Source organism: Podarcis vaucheri, assembly GCF_965113315.1.
Source record: "Podarcis vaucheri genome assembly, chromosome: 18".
NCBI lineage: Eukaryota > Metazoa > Chordata > Lepidosauria > Squamata > Lacertidae > Podarcis > Podarcis vaucheri.
In genome coordinates this window covers 8,625,446-8,642,935 of record NC_138756.1, presented here as the reverse complement: position 1 = coordinate 8,642,935, position 17,490 = coordinate 8,625,446, and the positions used below count along the sequence as shown (strand labels likewise).

Here is a 17,490-nt window from a genome sequence, read left to right as displayed (position 1 = left end):
AGCAATCTTGTTTTCTCCTGCTCTGGAGGGTAGGACTTTTTAAGTTTAAGTTTGATCTTTTATTGTGCTTTTAATATCCTGTGGGAAGCCGCCCAGAGTGACTAGGGAGGCCCGGTCAGATGGGCGGGGTATGTTGTTGTTGTTGAGTCGTTTAGTCGTGTCCGACTCTTCGTGACCCCTGGACCAGAGCACGCCAGGCCCTCCTGTCTTCCACTGCCTCCCGCGGTTTGGTCAAACTCATGCTGGTCTCTTCAAAAACACTGTCCCACCATCTTGTCCTCTGTCGTCCCCTTCTCCTTGTGCCCTCCATCTTTCCCAACATCAGGGTCTTTTCCAGGGAGTCTTCTCTTCTCATGAGGTGGCCAAAGTCTTGGAGCCTCAGCTTCAGGATCTGTCCTTCCAGTGAGCACTCAGGGCTGATTTCCTTCAGAATGGAGAGGTTTGATCTTCTTGCAGTCCATGGGACTCTCAAGAGTCTCCTCCAGCACCAGAATTCAAAAGCATCCATTCTTTGGCGATCAGCCTTCTTTATGGTCCAGCTCTCACTTCCATACATCACTACTGGGAAAACCATAGCTTTAACTATACGGACCTTTGTTGGCAAGGTGATGTCTCTGCTTTTTAAGATGCTGTCCAGGTTTGTCACTGCTTTTCTCCCAAGAAGCAGGCGTCTTTTAATTTCGTGACTGCTGTCACCATCTGCAGTGATCATGGAGCCCAAGAAGTAAAATCTCTCACTGCCTCCATTTCTTCCCCTTCTATTTGATGGGCGGGGTATAAGTAATAACATTATTATTATTGTTGAATGGTTTCTTTAAATGTAAAGGTTCATCATTGTTCCACTCCATGTGTATGTCTTTAAGGGCCAGAGCAAATAACATGACCTAGTTTTACAGCCGTGAAACATAGCAGGTGCTGCTGAGTTGTACTGATTAAACTATGTCAGCAATTGGGTAGAGTATATAAGGAGCAGCACCTAGCTCTCCCATTACCCTGGGGGTTGGGTTGGTGGTTGGGTCTGGTTTGGTTTGTTGATGTATTTAGTGTAAATGGAGTTTTTGTTTTTCTTATTAAAACCTTCTTTAAGTTATTTTTGAGTCCCTTTTTAATGCATGGTCTCCCCAGCAAGCTCTCTGCAGCGCTACCATACTGCAAAAAGCCAACAATTATTATTATTATTATTATTATTATTATTATTATTATTAGTCCACCTAACCTCAGGTGTGGCTATACTGAATAGCAGCAGCTGTGGAGGAGTTCAGGCAGAGTCTTTCCCAGCACTACATGGAGATGACAAGGATTTCACCCTTCTGCATGCAAATATTCTGCATGCTATATTCATAGACCTCCGAATAAAAGCCACATAGCACTGGAAGGATGGAGACAAACCCAACTGCGGCTGATGTTTTCACTTTTGGCAAAGGCCACCAGGTGGCGTCCCAGGGCTAGCGATGGATGGGGAAAGGTTTTCATCCTAGAACTCTACAATTGCAGAGTTCAAGGGGACCCCAGCGGTCATCTAGCCCAACCCCCTGCCACGCAGGAATCTCAGCTTAAAGCATCCATGGCAGATGGCTATCCAACCTCTGCTTAACAACTTCCAAGGAAGGAGAGACCACCACTTCCCAAGGGAGCCCGTTCCACTGCCGAACAGCTCTTAACATCAGAGAAGTTATTGCTGATGTTTAGTCATAGAATCACAGAATGATAGAGTTGGAAGAGACCACAAGGGCCATCAAGTCCAACCCCCTGCCAAGCAGGAAACACCATCAGAGCACTCCTGACATATGGTTGTCAAGCCTCTGCTTAAAGACCTCCAAAGCAGGAGACTCCACCACACTCCTTGGCAGCAAATTCCACTGTCAAACAGCTCTTACTGTCAGGAAGTTCTTCCTAATGTTTAGGTGGAATCTTCTTTCTTGTAGTTTGGATCCATTGCTCCGTGTCCGCTTCTCCGGAGCAGCAGAAAACAACCTTTCTCCCTCCTCTATGTGACATCCTTTTATATATTTGAACATGGCTATCATATCACCCCTTAACCTCCTCTTCTCCAGGCTAAACATGCCCAGCTCCCTTAGCCCTTCCTCATAAGGCATCGTTTCCAGGCCTTTGACCATTTTGGTTGCCCTCCTCTGGACACATTCCAGTTTGTCAGTGTCCTTCTTGAACTGTGGTGCCCAGAACTGGACACAGAACTCCAGGTGAGGTCTGACCAGAGCAGAATACAGTGGCACTATTACTTCCCTTGATCTAGATGCTATACTCCTATTGATGCAGCCCAGAATTGCATTGGCTTTTTTAGCTGCCGCGTCACACTGTTGGCTCATGTCAAGTTTGTGGTCAACCAAGACTCCTAGATCCTTTTCACATGTACTGCTCTCAAGCCAGGTGTCACTCTTGTAACTTGGAAGCCACGGGTTCGAGTCCTACCCTCCAGAGCAGGAGAAAAAAAGCCCGTGTGACAGCCCTTGAGTATTGGAAGATGGCTCTCATATCTCCTCTCAGTCTCTGCTTTTCCAGGCTAGACATACCCAGCTCCTTCAACCGCTCTTCATAAGGCTTGGTTTGATCATTTTGGTTGCCTTCCTCTACGCATCCTCCCGCTTGTCAACATCCTTCTTAAATTGCGGGGCCCAGAACTGGACACAGAACTCCAGGTTGTGGTCTGACCAAAGCAGAAGACAGCTGCTGCAGAAGACGACTATGACTTCCCTAGACTTCTGTTGACGCAGCCTAGAGTAGCATTAGCCTTTTTTGCTGCTGCATCACACCGTTGACTCACAGTTGAGCTTGTGGTCTACCAAGACCCCCCTAGAGTATGGTTCGAAAGTACACCAGTGCAAGTAGATAAATAGGTACCGCTTCGACGGGAAGGTAAATGGCGTTTCTGTGCGCTGCTCTGGTTCGCCAGAAGCAGCTTAGTCCTGCTGGACACATGACCTGGAAGCTGTATGCCGGCTCCCTTAGCCAATAAAGCGAGATGAGTGCCGCAACCCCAGCGTCGGTCACGACTGGACCTTTACCTTTTAATTTATGGACCTCATAGGTATCTCAAGCCATTTGCCCATGTTTCCATGCAACCGGTCCATGCAGAATATAGGCACCCTATATATAGAAAGGAGCAAACCAGTGATGTTTTAGGGAGCAGGCTAGCAGGCCTACACAACACAAAACACTGTTGCTGTAGGTCGGTTTTATTTTATTTGTTTTTTATCTCATATTTTGAAAATGTACATCCAGTTGTTTTTTCCCTTAATTTTTTTAGGGCTCCCCAAGAGAGTGGGGCCCTAAGTTATAGCTTGTTTAGCTTATACGTAAATCCAGCACTGGACACAGCATAGAAACAGAAGCTTTGTCCAACTCAGCTCTCGAAACCGAAAGCCTAGAGTCTCCTTTCTCCAGCTGCGAATGGCTTTGGCAAGTGGTAAAATGAGGACAGGCTTCTGAGACTGTTTCGGAGGGCTGTGATGTGAGCTTCAGCTGTAGCTGATGATCTGTTTTTTTCGCCAGGGCTTTCCGGGAACCGTGTGTGTGTTGGGGGTGTCCCCATAAAAGGAAGTACCCTTTCCTGTGTTCTGCCTCGGAAGAATGTGGTCAAACCAAATGCAAAACTCAGGAGGTTTGCGAAAGAGGAACGTAACTCCAATGGTTAAGTGCTGGAGGACAGGCAGATACGACAAATAAATATAAATAGCTACGGGAGACATCGCGGCCTCAATATCAAGCTTTCCCCTCATTCACTTTCTCACAAACTCTCTCACAGAATTGTAGAGTTCGAAGGGATCCCAAGAGCAATTTCGTCCTGTCCTTGGCAATGTAGAAAGTGCCCCCGATTCTTAGGAATTTGAAGAAGTAAAAAAACCCACACAATTTTGAAACCAGCGGTTAAAATCTGTTCCACTTGACCCAGTCTGCCATACTGCTTCCAAATGGCGTCCGCTTTGTGATAGGAATTTTGAGGTCTTAGATATATGGTAATGTTCATAAGTGTACCAACCAAGCACGTACAGTGGTACCTCGGGTTACATACGCTTCAGGGTACAGACTCCACTAACCCAGAAATAGTACCTCGGGTTAAGAACTTTGCTTCAGGATGAGAACAGAAATCGCGTGGCGGCAACGGGAGGCCCCATTAGCTAAAGTGGTGCTTCAGGTTAAGAACAGTTTCAGGTTAAGAACGGACCTCCGGAACGAATTAAGTACCTAACCCGAGGTACCACTATACATAGCACAGGAAGACCGACCTGGAACCGTTTTGATTCCTAAACTGAGCCAATGTTTTCTCTGCAAGGTCAAAGTGGGAAACCTCCCCATTGTCTCTTTCCTCACAAATCCTGTCTTAAGGGCACATTTAAGATATGAATAGGGTGTGAGCCTGTGACCTGGCCCAGAAACTAAGTATTTATCACTACAAAAGACTGGCCAGGCTCCCCAGGCAATCCAATCAAATAACCTGCCAGACAGGAGATAAACAAGGACAGGAGAAAAACAACATTCAAATTTCTGTTTTAGACCGCCTTTTCTGTGCTGTATGCATGATGTTTCTGGGGGTGGTCTTGATCTACAGGGGGGCAATTTCAAAAGTCTTTATAAGGCCTTGCATGCCATTTTTCTGGGTTCCTCCTCCTTTCCTGCGGGTGAGGGGAGCACCCTGTTGCAACAGATCAATAAAGATCAAGCCTACAGGCTGCTTTGCTTCTCAATATTCTCTGGTTGGCCTCTGTTATCTTCTCCTACCAATAGGGAACCCGTGTAAGGACTCTATATGGGCTCTTGGATACCCCATAAGGGAATAGGGCAATTTTTGGTTACAACTGCTTGGATCGAAACAAAGAAAACAGTTCCATGATCTCGGGAACCAATGTGCAAAACCTCCTTTATGCCATCTCTTTTTTGTATATATATGTTGTTGTTTAGTCGTTTAGTCGTGTCCGCCTCTTCGTGACCCCCTGGACCAGGCACACCAGGCACTCCTGTCTTCCACTGCCTCCCGCAGTTTGGTCAGACTCATCTTTGTAGCTTCGAGAACACTGTCCCACCATCTCGTCCTCTGTCATCCCCTTCTCCTTGTGCCCTCCATCTTTCCCAACATCAGGGTCTTTTCCAGGGAGTCTTCTCTTCTCCTGAGGTGGCCAAAGTCTTGGAGCCTCAGCTTCAGGATCTGTCCTTCCAGTGAGCACTCAGGGCTGATTTCCTGAAGAATGGAGAGGTTGGATCTTCTTGCAGTCCATGGGACTCTCAAGAGTCTCCTCCAGCACCAGAATTCAAAAGCATCCATTCTTTGGTGATCAGCCTTCTTTATGGTCCAGCTCTCACTTCCATACATCACTACTGGGGAAAACCATGGCTTTAGCTATATGGACCTTTGTTGGCAAGGTGATGTCTCTGCTTTTTAAGATGCTGTCTAGGTTTGTCATTGCTTTTCTCCCAAGAAGCAGGCGTCTTTTAATTTTGTGGCTGCCGTCACTATCTGCAGTGATCATGGAGCCCAAGAAAGTAAAATCTCTCACTGCCTCCATTTCTTCCCCTTCTATTTGCCAGGAGGTGAGGGGACCAGTGGCCATGATCTTCGTTTTTCTGATGCTGAGCTTCAGACCATATTTTGCACTCGTGTGTATATACCGTATTTTTCGCTCTATAAGACTCACTTTTTCTCTCCTAAAAAGTAAGGGAAAATGTGTGTGCGTCTTATGGAGCGAATGCAGGCTGCGCAGCTATCCCAGATAGCTCAGAACCCCCGAAACCAAAACCCCCCAATTCTTGGAGGGCGTCTGAACACTGCCTGGCTTGTCGGGTTGAGCAAGGTAAGGTTTCCCCAGAACAAACTTTCCTTTCTGTTAGTATTTCCTCTCCTGCCTGGCCCCCACCGCCCCACAAAGAGGGAAGTTGCGCTTCTCCTTTTTCCCCTCCCCACAAGCGATGGCAAGAGTCCCGAGGCAGAAGGCAGACGTCCGAGATCTCTGCAGGAAGCAGGTAGGGCTGGTCTGTTTTGGGGGGTTGGTTGAGGGGGGCGCTAAGCACAGAATTGAGGGCCTCTCTGCCCTGGAGGGAGGTGGGGGGGTCAGTGCTGAAACTGTCAACATGTGAGCCATTTGGGTCAGTGTTGTCGGCACAGACCGGCAGCAGCTGTCCCGGGTTTCCCGGCTTGGCGGCGGTGGATGGGCACCGCCAGCCAGGACCTAGAGGTGTCAGGAGTCGAACCCAGGACCTCCCATGTGCAAAGGGTGAGCTGTGATCCTTCCCGTGAAGGCGTCCCAAGGCCCTAGTCCTCATGAACCCGAATAACCACAGAATCATAGAATCGTACTCCAGCTTTCTGTAGGGCAGGAATCTCAGCTTAAAGCATCCGTGGCAGACGGCCGTCCGACCTCTGCTTAAAAACCTCCAAGGAAGGGGAGTCCACCACCCGAGTCGGAATCTCCTCTCTTGTGACTTGAAGCCCTGGGTTTGAGTCCTGCCCTTCCAGAGCAGGGGAAAAACAAGCTTGCTCCCTCTTCCGTGTGACAGCCCTTGAGATGTTTGAAAGGGGCTCTCGTATCTCCTCTTTGCCGGGAGAAACATACCAAGCTCCTTCAACTGTTCCTCATCAGGCTTGGTTTCCTGACCCTCCTCTGCACGCTTTCCTGCTTGTCCGCACCCTTCTTAAAATGGGGCGCCCAGAACTGGAGACAGTATTCCAGGTGTGGTCTGACCAAGGCGGAACAGAGAGGGACTTTTACTTCCCGCTGGTGCAAACGGAGGACTCTGCCTTATTAGTCTTGTCCACACTCACCAACTCTCCGGGTTTTCCGCAGCACCTGGGGGAGATTTTCAAGGGCCAGAGAGAGCAGTTTGGGGGCCAAATCCAAACACCACCGCTGCCTTAAGAGTATGAGATTCACCTTCCTGAATGAGGTCCTCATCGCAGGCAGCAAATGTCATGCTCTCCTATCATTGCGTAACGCATCTCCGATTGGCCCCGGCCTCACGCCAAGGCTTCTGGCAGTTTATTATTATTATTAATTTTTATTTTACAAGGTTGTTAATTGCACTTCACCAGATGTTAACCTATCACAGCCTTTGTAAGAATGGATTCCAAGTATCGTTGAATTTGTACATGTTTATATGTTGTTCAGGGACGCGGGTGGCGCTGTGGGTTAAGCCACAGAGCCTAGGACTTGCCGATCAGAAGGTCGACGGTTCAAATCCCCGCAACGGGGTGAGCTCCGTTGCTCGGTCCCTGCTCCTGCCAACCTAGCAGTTCGAAAGCACGTCAAAGTGCAAGTAGATCAGTAGGTACCACTCCAGCAGGAAGGTAAACGGCGTTTCCGTGCGCTGCTCTGGTTTGCCAGAAGCGGCTTAGTCCTGCTGGCCACATGACCCGGAAGCTGTACGCTGGCTCCCTCGGCCAATAAAGCGAGATGAGCGCCGCAACCCCAGAGTCGGCCACGACTGGACCTAATGGTCAGGGGTCCCTTTACCTTTACTTTATAGGTTGTTCATATGTTGTGAGTTTGTATAAGTTTTTGATCCAGTCGTAGAAGGGACCCGCATTTTTATTTTCCCAATTCAACAGGATCAGCCTTTTTTTGCCGTGCTTAAGGCAGCCATAAGCAACCTTTGACCCTCTAGATGTTTTTCTTTTTCTTTAATTTTTAAAAATTAATTTTCACAAAATTATAAACCAAACAAACAGATGAACAAACAAGCATAGATCAATAACCTTATTGAAATCACACTTATTAACATTGCTAAGTGACTTCCTCGCTTCTCCTTGTTTGAATTTCCATACACTTCCTTTTAACGGTTTTCTAAATCAAAGCTCTTATGAAATTTCACTTGAACATTAACATCCTTATATCCTTTAATTTTAAAATTAAACATATCGATTCATCACTTAACTTATATAAAATTCTAAGCCAATTAAATACCTGCAAGCTATTTCCAAATAATTTAATTTTACGTGTTTAACTAAATAAATAAATTAAATTTTGTCTATTCTTCCTGATACTCCTCCTCCTTCTGGTCACAGACTCTTCCGGTTAGGTTGGCTAGCTCCGAAAACTCCATCATCTCCGTCTGCCGGCCCTCCAGATGTTTTGGGCTACAATTCCCATCATCCCTGACCACTGGTCCTGTTAGCTAGGGATCATGGGAGTTGTAGGCCAAGAACATCTGGAGGGCCGAAGGTTGCCTATGCCTGGGTTAAAGACACGGAGAGTTCATTTGTATTGTCCTTTTCGTAAGGTGAAACTTGCTGGGCATACAATTCAAGAGGATATTTTGCTCTGTAAATGTAAGGTTGTTCCGTACGGTTCTGTGGACGGTTTCAGTTACCTTCTGCCGAAAATCTTTCAGTACAGTGGTACCTCGGTCCAGTAGACCTGAAGGGGCATCTCCACCCCAATTGTTCTGCCCGGACACTGAGGTCCAGCTCCGAGGGCCTTCTGGCGGTTCCCTCCCTGCGAGAAGCCAAGTTACAGGGAAGCAGGCAGAGGGCCTTCTCAGTGGTGGCACCCTCCCTGTGGAACGCCCTCCCGCCAGATGTCAAAGAGAACAACAATGACCAGACTTTTAGAAGACATCTGAAGGCAGCCCTGGTTAGGGAAGCTTTTAATGTTTGATGTATTACAGTATTTTAATATTTTTTTGGAAGCCGCCCAGAGTGGCCGGGGAAACCCAGCCAAATGGGCGGGGTATAAATAAATTATTATTATTATTATTATTATTATTATTATTATTATTATTATTATTATTATTATTACCTCAGGTTAAGTACTTAATTCGTTCTGGAGGTCCCTACTTAACCTGAAACTATTCTTAACCTGAAGCACCACTTTAGCTAATGGGGCCTCCTGCTGCCGCCGCGCCGCCGGAGCACAATTTCTGTTGTCATCCTGAAGCAAAGTTCTTAACCTGAAGCACTATTTCTGTGTTAGCGGAGTCTGTAACCTGAAGCGTATGTAACCTGATGGAGCTAAAAGCCCATGGATCCTAGGAATTTTTGCATTGGGTCACCCCAAATTCACCATCAGATCACATAGCATGTCCATGGCTATAGCCTGCACCCAAAAAACCACACACCCACTGTTGCGTGGGGCCGCAATGGCGCAAAAACGCGGTTACAAAGCACGGATCCACATGGATCCTCAGGATTTTTGCATTGGGCTACCCCAAACTCACCGTCAAACCACGTCTGTGGCCGCAGCATGAACCACAAAAATCATACATCCGCTCTTTCATTCAGAATATTTGTTTTCTTGTTTTCCTTCTCTAAAAACTAGGTGCGTGTTATGGTCAGATGCATCTTATGGAGCGAAAAATACGGTGTCTGTCTAAATAATAATAATAATAATAATAATAATAATAATATTTATATCCCGCCCTCCCCAGCCGAAACCGGGCTCAGGGCAGCTAACAACAGTCGAATAATCCAACATTCTAAAAACATTTCATTATAAAAATTAATTAAAATCAAATTGATGGCAACCATTAAGCAAAAATTCTGTGCAGATTGCCAGAGGAGGGAGTCAGGCTGCGCCCTGACCAAAGGCCTGGTGGAACAGCTCTGTCCTGCAGGTCCCGCAGAAAGATGTCAAGTCCCGCAGGGCCCCAGTCTCTTGTGGCAGAGCGTTCCACCACATTGGAGCTGCAGCTGAAAAAGCCCTGGCTCTGATTGACGCCAGCCTAACCTCTCTGTGTCCTGGGACCTTCAAGATTTTTTTATTTGAAGACCGTAAGTTTCTCTGTGGGGCATACCAGGAGAGGTGGTCCCGTAGGTACGAGGGTCCTAGGCTGTATAGGGCTTTAAAGGTTAAAGCCAGCACCTTAAACCTGATCCTGTACTCCACCGGGAGCCAGTGCAGCTGGTATAGCACCGGATGAATGTGATCCCGCAGTGAGGACCCCGTAAGGAGTCTCGCTGCAGCATTCTGCACCCGCTGGAGTTTCTGGGTCAGTCTCAGGGGCAGCCCCACGTAGAGCGAGTTACAATAATCCAGTCTGGATTCTCTTGTGGTTGCTTCCAGCGCCACAAATCCATGATGCGCAGCTAAGATGTGTGAAGCGGGAACTGACCCAAATTGGCTCCACGCTTGGGCCCGATCAGGGAACGGTGGGAAGGGGTCTCCACTGCCAATGGGACCCCCTGCCAACTTTCTTTTCCCACATTCACTGCAGCCCCTCCCCCTTTCCAAATTGTGTCTCCGCAGGATGTGGAGACTCCTGACGACCGCCATCTTCTGCCTCCTCGCCCGGCCCGTGTACCCCAACTGCCCTTTGCCCAACCAAACCCACCCCGCGGAGAATCTGGCCCGGTTCTTCCGGGACTCTGTGGATACGCTGGCACTCGCTGGCTGCGGAATCCCTGAAATCCCTGACAACGCCACTTTGGGGCCCCGGGTGGAAGAGCTGGACTTGTCTGGGAACGACCTCCGAAGCTTGCCGGACGGTTTCCTGAGCCGCGCCGCCAAGGTGAGAAAGCTCCGCCTGTCGGGCATCGGCCTGAGGGAGCTGGCTCCCCAGTTCTTCGCCAATGCGTCCGGGCTGCAGGAGCTGTGGCTGGAGAAAAACGACCTCCGCTGGGTGCCAACCGGGGCATTCCATGGCTGCCTGGAGAAACTCGCCGTGGATTGCCAATGCCCCGTGTCGGAGAGCGTCCTGTCCTATTGCCAAAACTGCTCCGCCGACACCGACTGCCAGTGCTTCACCTCGGAAGGCCGGGCCCGAAACGTGAGCGACTTCCACGCCCAGCAGTGCCAAGGCACGCCCGGTTCACTCTATGCCGCCATTGTGGTGCCCATCGTAGCTGTGATCCTCCTCGCCGGACTCGCTTATTTCCTGATCCGGAGGAAGGGGGCGTCTGCCATCAGCCACAGCAAGAGGGGTTCCTCTGCCTCCGAGGGGGTTCACGGGCAGCCACGGTACATTAGCCACACCGGCTCGCAGGGCGAAGTGGGCCATGGCTGCCACGCCAACTACGAAAACATCGACCACGGGGCCGGAACAAGGCAGGGCAAACGGCGGGCCAGCAAGCCGTCGACAAGCAGGTAAGCTTTTTCTTTTAAAAAATGGTTTTACTTTTGCCTTCTTGGTTCCTGAAAACTTCAAGGAAGAATGGGGGATTTTTTTATATACCGTATTTTTTTGCTCTATAACACTCACTTTTTCCCTCCTAAAAAGTAAGGGGAAATGTGTGTGCGTCTTATGGAGCGAATGCAGGCTGCGCAGCTATCCCAGAAGCCAGAACAGCAAGAGGGATTGCTGCTTTCACTGCGCAGCGATCCCTCTTGCTGTTCCAGCTTCTGAGATTCAGAATTTTTTTTTGCTTGTTTTCCTCCTCCAAAAACTAGGTGCGTCTTGTGGTCTGGTGCATCTTATAGAGCGAAAAATACAGTATATACTTGCCAGAGTGGTGCATGCTCTAGTTATCTCTCGCTTGGACTACCGCAATGCGCTCTATGTGGGGCTACCTTTGAAGGTGACCCGGAAACTACAACTAATCCAGAAAGCGGCAGCTAGACTGGTGACTGGGAGCGGCCACCGAGACCACATAACACTGGTCCTGAAAGATTTGCATTGGCTCCCAGTACATTTCCGAGCACAATTCAAATTGTTGGTGCTGACCTTGAAAGCCGTAAACGGCCTCGGCCCACCTCCACCTCCATCGTTCCCTCGCTATGAGAAGCCAAGTTACAGGGAACCAGGCAGAGGGCCTTCTCGGTAGTGGCACCCGCCCTGTGGAACTTCCTCCCACCAGATGTCAAAGAGAAAAATAACTACCAAACTTTTAGAAGACATCTGAAGGCAGCCCTGTTTAGGGAAGCTTTTAATGCTTAATAGGTTATTGTATTTTAGTGTTTTGTTGGAAGCCGCCCAGAGTGGCTGGGGAAATCCAGCCAGATGGGCGGGGTATAAATAATATACTGCCTGCAACTGATTGTTTTCTGGAACTCTGCTTATGCTCTGCTAAGGTCTGGCTAAGGTCAAAGCTGCAAAACACCAACAAAACATTAGCAGGATTTTAACATTTCTTGTAACGTAACAACCACTTTGGATAATACGGACAGGTGCGAAACATAGATTATGAAATAATTCGCAGTTGAAAAGACCCGTGGAAGGGTCTCGAGATTCAGACAAATCTCTCTATATGTATGCGCATCTGGTATTGTTATAAATTTTTATTTGAAAAACCAAATGAAAACGATTTCAAAAAATAAGTTAATTTATTGCTGAATGTTTCAATTTTGCAAACGTCACATAAAAACAGAAAACAGATGGCAATGGCGGGCTTAACGGCAAATTCAATATATTTTCAAAACTTTTTTTAAAAAAGCATTTTCGCAGCGTTTTTAATATGGGTCTAGAAGGGGAAGAAATGGAGGCAGTGAGAGATTTTACTTTCTTGGGCTCCATGATCACTGCAGATGGTGACAGCAGCCACGAAATTAAAAGATGCCTGCTTCTTGGGAGAAAAGCAATGACAAACCTAGACAGCACCTTAAAAAGCAGAGACATCACCTTGAAAGAAAAGAAAAAACAAAGACCCACATGCCATCAGCAGCTGAGGAACTGCGGCTAGTGACCGTGCTTAGCCTTGCTCCTTCGTGCATGTGGTGTGATCCTTTTTAAAAGCTCTCCGAGTTGCCGGGCGCCCCTGTTTCCTGTGGCGGTGAGTTCCGCTGCTCCGCGACGCACTGTGAAAATAAGACAGTTGCTTTTTTTTTTTTTTTTTGCTTGTTGCTTTTGGAAGACAGCTGCCTTCTGCTTTTCCGCAAAGAGGCGAGGAGCATGAACGAGATCCCTGCCGCTCATTTAAAAACCACAAGCGAAATCTCGTTTCGGCCTCAACTTCTTCTGCAAAGCCAGCTCCTCCACAGGTGCCGCAGCCTAAATTGCTGAAGAGTCAGCGTTTTAGGAGAGTTTGCATTTGGGTTTTTCTCTTCGGTTGACCTCTGGGCTGGAGGGAAGTGTTTTGGAGGAAGTCTGGACTTCCTGCTTCGGAGTTAAAGTCTGCTGACACCTCTCTTCCACTTTCTAAATCAGGTTCTCACAAAACTTGGCCCTCCGGTAGTATTCTGACTACAATTCCCATCATCCTTGACCACTGGCCCTGCTAGCTAGGGATGATGGGAGTTGTAGTCCCAGCAAAAGCTAGAGACCCAAGTTTGCAAGCCGTGTTTTGACCGGAATGGAGAAGTTCCTGGGAGGTGAGTCAAGACAAAACCAGGGAGGTTGCGGGAGACAGTTCCCTAGGACACTGCCCCCCCCCAGATTCGAACCCCCTGGATGTGACCTTGGGGGCCTCCCAGGTGGAAGCTTTGTTGTTGTTTAGTCGCTTAGTTATGTCCGCCTCTTCGTGACCCCCTGGACCAGAGCACGCCAGGCCCTCCTGTCTTCCACTGCCTCCCGCAGTTTGGTCAAACTCATGCTGGTAGCTTCGCGAACACTGTCCCACCATCTCGTCCTCTGTCGTCCCCTTCTCCTTGTGCCCTCCATCTTTCCCAACATCAGGGTCTTTACCAGAGAGTCTTCTCTTCTCATGAGGTGGCCAAAGTCTGGGAGCCTCAGCTTCAGGATCTGTCCTTCCAGTGAGCACTCAGGGCTGATTTCCTTCAGAATGGAGAGGTTTGATCTTTTTGCAGTCCATGGGACTCTCAAGAGTCTCCTCCAGCACCAGAATTCAAAAGCATCTATTCTTCAGTGATCAGCCTTCTTTATGGTCCAGCTCTCACTTCCATACATCACTACTGGGAAAACCATGGCTTGAACTATACAGACCTTTGTTGGCAAGGTGATGTCTCTGCTTTTTAAGATGCTGTCCAGCTTTTGTCATTGCTTTCCTCCCAAGAAGCAGGCGTAATGGAGCCTCTATGAAAGAGGCAGTCTACCTTAGAGTGGTAGAGAACAAGAGTGGGAGAAGTCAGTGGCTCCTACATCCTCGTGGGGCTTCTAGTTTAGGGCATCTGTGAGGACAAGGATGCCGGATCCAGCGGGTCTCTTTTTAGATCCCCCGCTTTCAGAATTTGCACCCGAATTTTGCAATGTGCGCTACCCAACCCACCAGTGTGTCCCCAAAATAGCATATATTGTGGGGAGAGCAAGCAAAACGCATATATCCCTGAGAATATTACGCAGCCCATTAGAAGAAATTGCGAAAACGTGTACCTGCTAGCAGAACTGCTCGTCTACAGCAAAAGGCGGGTGAATTTTCGTGATGATCTTTCGTTTCTTATTTTTTGAAAATTGCAGTAGAAACACCAGCAGATTGGGGAAATGAGAGGAATGAATAGTAAGCGAAACTGCTTATAGAGGAATGTATTGAGAGGGAAAGCCACAGAGATGTTGAACGGCTGTCCGTTTTGGACGGGGCTAAGAGGTCACCCAAGGCTGTGCGTTGCGTAATCTGGTGGTGTCAGAAGTGGCGTAGGGGAACGAAACTCGGTCCGGAAAAAGCGGTGGTTCCGACCCCTGTCACTGCCCCCAACAGAGCAAAACGAGGGGCGTCCATTGTGGTGGCAGAGAGTACCGTACTTTTCTCTCTATAAGACGCACCAGACCACAAGACGCACCTAGTTTTTGGAGGAGGAAAACAAGAGAAAAATTATTCTGAATCTCAGAAGCCAGAACAGCAAGAGGGATCCCTGGGCAGTGAAAGCAGCAATCCCTCTTGCTGCTTCTGGCTTCTGGGATAGCTGCGCAGCCTGCGTTCGCTCCATAAAACGCGCACACATTTCCCCTTACTTTTTAGGAGGGGAAAAGTGAGTGAGCTAAGAGCAAAAAATACGGTAATTTTTCTTTCCCACGGTTAGCAATTCCAATTGTCGCTGAGTCACAGAGACTCTTGGACGTTGAGACAGGATCTTGCGAGCCGGGCGTTTGTGAACACCCGTTCCAAAGGTGGGGGGAGAGTCACACGCCCATCCCAAGACAGCTCACGTTCTTAGCTAATTTCCGATGGGGCAACTTGCTCTCCCTGAGCTGACAGGAAAAGATGGGGGGGTTGGGTGTGTGTGCAAATCCGCAGGGTGCAACGCAACCGCTTGTTCCAAGGAAACTGGGAGGGGTGCGGCTCAGGGGCGGAGTGCTTGCTTGGCATGCAGAAGGCACCGGGTTCAAGCAGGTTGCCTCAAATTTCAGCAGCGACACTAAAATCAAGCACGTTTCAGTTGCAGCACCTGTCATGTTCCACCTGAGGCTCAGCCTGACCATTGGGGAAAGACTTTCAGGCTGAGACCCTCCCTGCCCGCAGACTGTCTTGCCAGAGTGGTGCATGCTCTAGTTATCTCCCGCTTGGACTGCTGCAATGCGCTCTAAGTGGGGCTACCTTTGAAGGTGACCCGGAAACTGCAATTAATCCAGAATGCGGCAGCTAGACAGGTGACTGGGAGCGAGACCATATAACACCGGTCCCAAAAGACCTACATTGGCTCCCAGGTCGTTTCCGAGCACAATTCAAAGTGTTGGTGCTGACCTTCAAAGCCCTAAACGGCCTGGGTCCTGTATGCCTGAAGGAGCGTCTCCGCCCCCATCATCCAGCCCAGACACTGAGATCCAGTGCTGAAGGCCTTCTGGCGGTTCCCTCGCTGCGAGAAGTGAGGTTACAGGGAACCAGGCAGAGGGCCTTTTCGGTAGTGGCGCCCACCCTGTGGAATGCCCCCCCTTCAGATGTGAAGGAAATAAGTAGCTATCTTATCTTTAAAAGACATCTGAAGGCAGCCCTGTTCAGGGAAGTTTTTAATAAACCACAGAGCCTCAGACTTGCCGATCAGAAGGTCGGTGGTTCGAAGCCCCGCAATGACGGGGTGAGCTCCCGTTGCTCGGTCCCTGCTCCTGCCAACCTAGCAGTTCGAAAGCACGTCAAAGTGCAAGTAGATAAATAGGTACCGCTCCAGCGGGAAGGTAAACGACGTTTCCGTGCGCTGCGCTGGTTCACCAGAAGCGGCTTAGTCCTGCTGGCCACATGACCCGGAAGCTGTACGCCGGCTCCCTCGGCCAATAAAGCAAGATGAGTGCCGCAACGCCAGAGTCGGTCATGACTGGACCTAATGGTCAGGGGTTCCTTTACCTTTACCTTTAACCTCTTCCCAACAATGTCTGGGAAACTGAACTGGGGAAACTGAACTAGGTACCGGAGCGGTACTTATTTATCCACTTGCACTTTGACGTGCTTTCCAACTGCTAGGTTGGCAGGAGCAGGGACCGAGCAACGGGAGCTCACCCCGTCATTGCGGGGATTCGAACCGCCGACCTTCTGATCGGCAAGCCCTAGGCTCTGTGGTTTAACCCACAGCGCCACCTGCGTCCCGCTGGGAAGAGGTTGCGCACAACCCAAAAAAACGTGGAGAGCTGCTGTCAGTCAGTGTGGACAGCTAGATAGGACAAGGTGAGGCAGTCTTTCTGATTGTGGTTGTGTCGAGAAGCGACAGAGCGCACCGCCGGGGCATGAAGTCAAACTGCTGCATTGGCAGCGGCGGTGACTATCTCGGGGTGCAAGCCCTAGCCGTGTGTCTGGAGGCCCTGGGCTTCCCAGACGACAAACCCCCCCTCTTGGTCTCAAAAATGGGGTCCGAAGGAAATCAGAGCAAGACGTTTGGCACCCGCTTGGCTGCAGAAGTTGCCGGAAGGAGGCGTACAAGGCACCATCCAACCGTCTTAGGGACTCCGCTCCAAATTTGTCTAGGACCACAGATATGGCCCCGCCAAGCACATTTTGGAGAAATGCCGTCCCAGAAATTGCGGCCAACTCCTTTGCAGAATTTCAGTTTCCCATGGACCCCCTTGTCTTTCCTATGGGTCCTTCGCTCTGCAGCAAAGGACCATGCAATTCATTTAAAAACAAACACTTGAAGTAGAAGAAAGGAAGCCGGTGGCTTAGGGAGGGAGGCACAAAAACAAAACCCCACTCCTTTAATTTCTTCCTTTTGTCCGCAGGATGAGCCCCGGGGGCCCCGATCCGGACGTCCCCCACGACGACCAGCCCGTCTATGCCAACACTCAGGATCTGTATTACAACTACACCGGGGGACCCCCCTCGGGAAACGCCGAGGAAGACGTTTATATTGTTCCTGATCAGTGACCCACATAAAACCCCACGCCGGCTGGCTCCCCACCCCATTGCATCTGATGGTTTTATGGCAAGTGGTGTATTCAATGCTTCTCTGGTGGAACACGCCCCCCCCTCAATTGCTTCCTTCCTTCCTCTTCCCTCCCTCCCCCACCCCTCTCCTTCCTTCCTCCTCTCTCCCTCCCTTCTTCCCTCTCCTTCCTTCCTTCCTTCTTCCCTTCCTTCCTTCCCTCCCTCCCTCCCTCCTTCCTTCCTTCCTTCCTTCCTTCCTTCTTCCCTCTCCCTCCCTCCCTCCCTTCCTTCTTCCCTTCCTTCCTTCCTTTCTTCCTTCCTTCCCTCCCTCCCTCCCTCCTTCCTTCCTTCCTTCCTTCCTTCCTTCCTTCCTTCCTTCTTCCCTCTCCCTCCCTCCCTCCTTCCTTCCTTCCTTCCTTCCTTCCTTCTTCCCT

At 49.4% G+C, this 17,490-nt stretch overlaps 1 protein-coding gene across 1 annotated transcript; it reads left to right on the top strand.

Annotated features, from left to right (window-relative positions):
* Positions 1-5,878: 5,878 nt before the first annotated feature.
* LRRC25 (leucine rich repeat containing 25) lies at positions 5,879-17,174 on the top strand. The gene is made up of 3 exons (XM_082206633.1): positions 5,879-5,973; positions 10,191-11,027; positions 16,912-17,174. Exons 2-3 carry the CDS (start codon positions 10,192-10,194, stop codon positions 17,054-17,056), a joined length of 981 nt encoding a protein of 326 aa, XP_082062759.1. The 5' UTR covers positions 5,879-5,973; position 10,191; the 3' UTR covers positions 17,057-17,174.
* The last annotated feature ends 316 nt before the right edge of the window (positions 17,175-17,490 follow it).